Below are 7,844 nucleotides of genomic sequence, written 5' to 3'. Positions count from 1 at the left end.
TCTCCCACAAGTACTTTTGTTTAACGTCGTTAAGTTTGACATAGCTAACCACCAACTCAGACTGAAAAGGTAGAGAAAGAAACCATACCTGAGCTAGGAGTGGACTCACTCCTAGCATCTCCATCGCCTCCAGAGTAGTAAACCAAAACTCTCCACCAAGCAGTAGTGGCGGAGGTGAGCAATGTAGAATCGGAGTCATCCGGCGATGGATTGACCCTCAAGCCAGGGTGGAGCCATCTTCTTCTTTTTGTGGCTTTTTCTTTTTCTTGTCCGCTTCCTTTTGCGGGTTTGCTTGTCAGCATCCTCAACATCGTCATCATCATCATCTCTTACTAGAACAACCTCATTCTCCTTCTCAACAACAACATTCTTCTTCATCATCTCATCATCATCAAGACTCTCCTCATCATACACCGGTGAACAAGAACGTCACGCTCCCAACCTTCTCTTCAATCAGACTTTCCACAACTTCAAGAGAACAAAATTGCTCGACCATGGGCTAACGTTGAAGACTTAGCAAAACCGAAAACAACCTTCTCTTGGGCTACCCAAATAGTAATAGTCTCTTATTCACAATCAATGACGGCACCCAAGGTCTTCAAAGCATCTCTCCTAAGAATGAAGGGAGTACAGGGATCCTCTACAATGTCTAGCACAACAAAATCGCATGGGACCACGATGTTTCCCGCTTGAATAGGTAGATCCTCGAACTCCCCACATGGTATCTTAAAACTTTGGTAGGCGAGTTGGATGGTTTTTCTTGATGGCTTGAGCTCAAAAGTGAGTTGCTTGGCAATAGACATCGGCATGAGGCTAATCGAGGCCCCTAAATCAGCGAGTGCTCCCTTAAAACTGAGTTTCCCAAGAGTGATTGGGAGCACAAAGGGTCCTCGAGCCTTTTCCTTTTTGGCCCATGTGCCTTGGATGATGGCACTTACTTGCTTTGGTACATTGAAAAGTTTGCTCTTAAGCCTCTTTTTGTTCCCCAAGAGAGTCTTCAAGTACTTGGTATATTGAGGCATTTGCTCCATGGCCTTTAAGAATGGGATCTTCATCTTAAGTTTCCTCATATGCTCAAGAAATTTTAGAAACTGGGCTTGCAATTGTTTTCCCACCGCTTTGTATGGAAAAGGTAGCGGTGGGGCATGCAGACGCTCATAAGCCTTTCTCTCTTGGATTTCCTTCCATCTCTCTTCTTGATCCAACACTTTCTTCTCTTTCTCAACATTGTTCTTGTTCTCACATCCTTCTTCAACGTTACCCTAATTTTCTTTCCCTTCAAGGTCATCCCTATGCTCATCACCCACAAGTAGATCGTTACCCTTTGAAGAACCTTCCCCAAAATCATCGCTTGTAGCCTCAACTGGAGTAGGATAGGAAGTCCCCGATATAAGGAAGATTGCCTTGCATGTATGGTTGTTAGGGTTAGAGTTTAGGGTGTTAGGAGATAGAGGTGGGGTGGATGGGTTGGGTTGAGGGTTGGATGGGAATAAAGTTGGTAGAGGTAGGTTGGCTAATTGAGCAAGTTGGGACTCAAACAACTTCTGTTGGGCTTGATGTTGTTGCATTTTCAAAATCAAAGTTTGATTGATTTGGGAAAGGGTTTGGTTTTATTGAGCAAGAGAGCTCACTTGATTGGAAAGGTAGTCATGATTGGAAGCGGGATTCAGTAATGGTTGAGTAGGAGGATATGGTAGGTTAGGGTTGGGTCGTGGCACTTGATGGTATGGCCTATTCCCGTTAGGTCTTGGAAAATTGCCACCGGCTTGATTGTTGTAAGGCACATGGTTGGTAGAGTTGTAGCCTTGGTTGAAGCTTCCTTGGCTAACATTGGGATTGAAGGGAGGTCTAGAGGGTTGGTTGTCATAAAAACCTTGTTGAGTGTACCCTTGACCTTGGCCACTATAGCCTAGAGCCGTAACAAATTTGGGGTTGTACCCATAACCATCATAGCTCACGACCGCGGTCCCTTCTAAAACGCCTCCTCCATAATCTACCGATGCCACATGCTCCGAATTCGAACCCCCACAATAAGATGTATCATGATTAGTGCCCCCGCAGATTCTACATGAGAAGGATTTGGCTTCATTTGCAGCAGATACGTTGGAACTAACTTGAACCAACTTGAGCTTAGACAATTTCTTATCCATGATTGCTTCGATCTTTGCCCCCGATAGAGTCCAAGTTGCTCGTGTCGATCATACCCCTAGGTAGCCCACTACTCCTCGCTCCTCCCCAAGAGCTATTTTTGGCAACCTCTTCAATCCTTGCTTTCACTTGGTTGCATGGGACTTTTTGGAGTTTCCCACCAACCGCCGAGTCTAGAAGTGCTTTTGTAGGGTCATTGAACCCGTCGTAGAAGAAGGTGTTCAAGTGATTCTCCCCGTACTCATGATGGGGGAAAGCTCGGATCATTCTCTTAAATCTACTCCAAGCGGCACTAAGGTTCTCATTATCCTCTTGAGTAAATGACGCGATTTTCTTGCGCCAATCTTGTGTGCGAACGGTAGGATAGAACCTTTCTAGAAACGCCGTTTTCAATTGAGCCCAAGTGGTGATGGAATTGGGCTCCAGACACTTATACCAATCATTGGCATCAACGGCTAAATTGACATGGAAGAGGTGTCCGCACATAATCAGGACTGTTAAGGCATGGTGGAATGAGCACATATATCTGAGAATACCTCTAAACTGAGGGTGAATCTGAAATAGAGTTGGGGCAACCGGTAGTAATACGCCCCCTTAAAACTCTTAGGACCCAGGTGTCCCGAATTAACAAAATAGAGGTTGATTTTTAGCCATTGGTGGTGTAGGAAGGTCGGGTATAGAAGGTTGTGATGGAACTGGAGGTGGATATGTAGGGGACTAGTTGTAGTTGTGATCTCCGAGTGTTATGGTTCATGCAAACAACACTAGAAACCAAGCTAAGCACTGACAAGCAATATTATTAAGCAGTAAACTAAAAGAAAACAAAAATAAACTACATCAAGCACAAAATCTAAACACAACGCCTTGTCCCCAACAACGAAACCATTTTAATAACAGGTTTCTAACACGTCGTTAATACAAGGAACCCAATTATGCAAAAAAATTTTATAACACCCTAATACGACTACAAGTAGCATAGCGGTAAGTCGAGAATCGAACCACGAGGACAAGGCAAGCAAGATAGAGGACTTGATGTAGGGAGTTTAGAGGGTAAGAGGGTGTATGAACTAAACTACGAAAGCAATAAACAAGTAGATATTGGATAAGTGATAAACGATAGGAGACAAACGAGGATGGTAAGGATTCACCCTAGGTCGGTTTCTAAGGCCTCATGGAAAGCTAGGTCAAAGGAGATTGAACGGTAATCGATCGCGACACTCTATATAGCGAGGGGAAGTTTGACCCTATAAGCCATACGAATGACCATAATCGCCCTATGTCTCTTGAAGAGTGGCAGGACAAGATTCGAATCGAATATCAATCAATCAATCAACAACAACCTCAACCCTAACCTAGCACATAAAGAACAAGTACTAAACCTAGGGATTCACTAAACCACAATCCCTAAGGAAACTACTCACACATGCTTAAAACTACTAAAACAAAGCAAGTAAATGAGAACATGATTGAAAGCATTAAGAACAAAGAAACAAACCAACAAAAAACCAGAAGAAGGCAATAAACTAGGAACTACTCTACAAAGCAATAAATGAAATAAAGGCAATATTGAAGAACAAATAAGCAATAAATGAAGTAACTTCTCAAGTAAATGTAAAGAAAGCAATAAAGAGCAATAAATGAAAGTATTGAAAGATACGAAAGCAATAAAGGAAGAATTAAACTTACATAAACTAAAGGTTGAAAGAAAGATACAAGCTTAAATGTAAATGAAAGCAATAAATCTACACTAGGACATAAATGAAAAAGAAAGCAATAAAGATTGATGTTCTAAGTTGAGAGAGAGTCTCTCAAAGCAGGCATAAGCAATACATTTAAAATAGTAGGGTATATATAGCCTAAGAGTGAAGGGAAATAAAAACCCTAAATGGCCCACGAAATAAGGCTTGCGAAGAAATAAAACGCGTAGATTTTAAAGACAATTCGCCCGAATGGGGGTTTGGTTCGCCAAAATAGATCATGTTCGGGGAAAACAGCAAGTTCTGAGCTCGTTTCTTGGCATTTCTTCAACCATTTGACCGAACCGATGATCCATTAGGGCGAATGGAACTTTGCTCGCCCGAATCTTTCATATTCGCCATTTGTAGAGAGGTTTAGACTCGTGCCAAGTGCAAACTTGACCCATTCGCTCAAATTGGGGTCAATTCGGCCGAATGGCACCCCCGGGAGGTCTTCGTTGCTTCGTTTAAGTGTAAAATGGTCTCCGGACTTGGCGAGGCTCTCGTGAGTGATTTGTAGTGCTTGGGAATGATTCGGAATGCGTGTCTCATCTTCAATCGTAGTGTCTAAGCCTTGAACTAGTGCCACTTGACCTCAAAACCTTCGTAATACCTGAAACGACCTTAAAACACCTTGGAGACAAGAACAAGGTAATATTGAGTGAAACATGTATGAAACCAATGTAAAACAGCGAGACTCGACACTATAATGGGGATATAAATGTGTTCTAAAATGAGCACATCACCTCACCACTGCATCCATGTGTGGAACTTGCGGGAGAGGCATGAATCTACTAACTACCCCAACAACATATGAAACACCGGGTCTAGTATGGATAGGTAGATTAGTTTTCCCAGCAACTTTTGATACTGCTCCTTATCGGCTAATTCTCCATCTTATACTGTCTGAAGCCCATGGTTGGCTACAATTGGAATTTCAGTTGGCTTACAATCAAGCATCCCAGTTTCTACTAGGAAATCAAGTATATACTTCTTTTAATTGATAAAGATCCCCCGTCTTGACCTTAAAACTTCAATCCCATGGAAATATTTCAGGTTTCTTAGGTCTTTTATTTTGAACTCCATAAACAACTTTTTCTTCATATCACTAATCTCTTCTTCATTGTTCTAAGTGAGGACCATATCATCGACATAGATTATCAAGTAGGTAATCCTTCCTTTTTCTTTCTTCAAGAAAAAAGTGTGATCAGAGTTACTTTTCTTGTAACAAAATTTCTTCATTGTTGTACTAAACCTACCAAATCATGCTCGCGGAGATTGTTTCAAGCCTTACAAAGTTTTCTTGAGTCTACACCCTTCTCCTGATCCATACTCATCTGAGAACCCTGGTGGTGCTTTCACATAGACTTCTTCTTCAATTTCCCTATGGAGGAAGGCATAATCTTTATTTGCAGCTACTTAGAACAGGTCTCTGATTGTATCAATCTTGGCAACCGGGGAGAAGGTATCTGAGTAGTCTACCTCGTATGTTTGAGTATATCCCTTGGCTACGAGTCGGGCTTTGTATCTGTCTATGGTTTTGTCAGCATAATATTTGATCGAAAACACCCACTTACAGCCTACTGTTTTCTTCTTTTTACGTATCATACATTTCTCCCATGTGTTGTTCCTTATGAGGGCTGTTATCTCATCTTCCATAGCCCTCTTCCATTTCGGGTTCCGGAGTGCTTCTTTAATATTTTCGAGTATAGAACTCGAATATAGGGAAGTGTTAAAAGCAATAGAAGTCTGGGATAGATTATCAACATTACCCTGATTGATGGGGTATCGGGACCGTTGTGCTTCAAACTCAGGATCATATCTCCAAGGTGGAATACCCCTCGTACTCCTTGGGAGTAACTCATATCTGCGAGGTGACTTAACATTAGGAACATCATTAGTAATGTCAATCAAAGGTTCAGGAATTACCTCTTGTTCAGATTGCTCCCTAAATGTTTCAGACAAGACATGAGTAGTCTGAGGAGGAGGATGTATTATATCTTCAGTGGCAACAGCTACGGGATCAACTACTTGCCCTGTAAGGCCATGATCAATTATAGGACTTGATTTGATAGCAATAGGATATGTTAGCAAGCTTAAGTCATCACTACTCACAGTCTCGTCCTAAGGATTAAGCTAAGGGTAGCAGTATGAATTCTCAAAGAAATCACAGTCCATGGTAGTATAGAGTTTGTTGTGGATTGGATCAAAACATCGATAGCCTTTCTGATGAACCCCATACCTAATAAAGACACACTTAACAACACGAGGTTCAAGTTTGTTTCGAGCTTAATTGGGAAGGTTAACATATACAACGCAACCGAAAACTCGAGGAGGTAGGGAATGAGATAATGGAATAATAGTATGGGTTTGTAGTGTTTCCAAGGGGTTTTTGAAGTGGAGATATTTTGTGAGAAGGCGATTAGTGAGGTAAGTAGCAGTGGCAACTGCCTCTAGCCAAAACTGAGTTGGGACATGAGCTTCAAACATGAGTGCTCGGGTTATCTCAAGGAGGATACGATTTTTTCGCTCTGTAACTGGTCTGATGTATTAAGCCATGGGTTGATATGTAGTTTTTCATGTCCAAGTTTTTGTATTCCCCCCATTGTCAGTGAAATAGACTACATTTAACAAAGCTTAATCATAAGTTTATTAAGCTGATTGGGATTATTAAGTAAGTTAATCCGAGTAATAATATTATTATTTTGATAATATTGACTCAAGTATTTCATTTGTTAACATTTTCAAGAAAGGTATATTTTATTTAATGTATAAAATTCGTATAAAGAATACTTCGATAAAAGTGTATTTTGATTATATTTTTTTAATTGATTACTATCTTATCTTTATAAAAATAAATTTAAATATATTGAAAAATAAATTCCTAAATGCAATCCTTATTCATACTACCAATTACTTATTTCATAAATCGCCTATTATACCCTTACAGCATGTCTTATATAAGACTGTCTTACGACGAGACGACTTTAATAGAATTTAATGGGTCAAAGCTAAAAATAAAACCCATTCTTATCCCCAATGTAAACCGACATCTCCCTTCACTCACGCACACACGCCTCCCCTCTCACGTTAAAATTTCTGAACTCCATCTCCCTCACATTCTCTTCTTCCTTGACCCCTCTCTCTCTCTCTCAAATCAGCCAACCGCCTACCTCACAACTGATCCAGGCCAGCCGCACCACGCAGCCACGCACCGTATCACCACCAGCCTCACGCAGCAGGCCACGGCAGCCCTGGCCGCGCGCCTCTCCACCCCTCTTCTACATTTAAATGGTGTTATCTTTGAACATGAAATAATTGGGGATTTTATGACTCAAATTGAAGTTCAAGATTGCAAGGTCTTTCAATGGTGATTGAGGTAATCCACAAACTATTCCTTTTAAGTATTAATTGAATGTTTTAAAGTAGTTTGGTATTTGTGGATTCAATTTGGGTACCAACTTGAATTTAAGATGAGTATATGGATTCAATTAGTGATTGAGTTGTTTTTAGTGTTGATTGGAATTGGTTATTTGGGTTATTTGGTTTCTAGTATGAAATTTGGTATTTGGATATTGAGATTTTAGCTCAAAAACTGAGCATTCTGTTTTGCCCATTTTCAATTAGTTGTGATTGTTTCTAGGTTATCTTAGAATTTGTAGAGCTTTGAGTCGTGGTCGTGTGGGCACTTAAATCGCCCCGAGATGAATTCGTATGAGGAAGTTATGTCCAAAATACTAGTAGACTGTCATAAAAATCGACAATGAGGTTCCGTTTTGTTCTGTCCGAATTTGTATTGCTGTGTTTGAAATAGTTAGAGTCGTTTTGGGGTTTTGGTGTCTTCATGAGCTTTGTAGAGCTTCGAGTTGCGATCACGTGGGCACTTGAATCGCCCCATGATGAGTTTGTATGAGAGAGTTACTTTCAAAACAGTGAAGTACTAGCAGGCTGTCATGAAAA

At 40.8% G+C, this 7,844-nt stretch overlaps 1 protein-coding gene across 1 annotated transcript; it reads right to left on the bottom strand.

Moving 5' to 3' along the window:
• Positions 1-566: 566 nt before the first annotated feature.
• Positions 567-1,568, bottom strand: LOC130828659 (uncharacterized). The gene is made up of 2 exons (XM_057694619.1): positions 1,308-1,568; positions 567-1,262 (listed from the first exon to the last, which is right to left on the bottom strand). Exons 1-2 carry the CDS (start codon positions 1,566-1,568, stop codon positions 567-569), a joined length of 957 nt encoding a protein of 318 aa, XP_057550602.1.
• Positions 1,569-7,844: the final 6,276 nt, after the last annotated feature.

Source organism: Amaranthus tricolor, chromosome 12, assembly GCF_026212465.1.
Source record: "Amaranthus tricolor cultivar Red isolate AtriRed21 chromosome 12, ASM2621246v1, whole genome shotgun sequence".
Lineage (NCBI taxonomy): Eukaryota > Viridiplantae > Streptophyta > Magnoliopsida > Caryophyllales > Amaranthaceae > Amaranthus > Amaranthus tricolor.
Note: the sequence above shows the minus strand (reverse complement) of the source record. Positions and strands in the feature narration are given on the sequence as shown.

Bases quoted from the DNA above. Each gene is read 5' to 3' on its own strand.
- LOC130828659 (XM_057694619.1), bottom strand. From the start codon at position 1,568: ATGCAACAACATCAAGCCCAACAGAAGTTGTTTGAGTCCCAACTTGCT. The intron at 1,263-1,307 runs GTGGGTGATGAG...AAAGAAAATTAG, and splicing joins CAAAGGGTAACGATCTACTT to GGTAACGTTGAAGAAGGATG.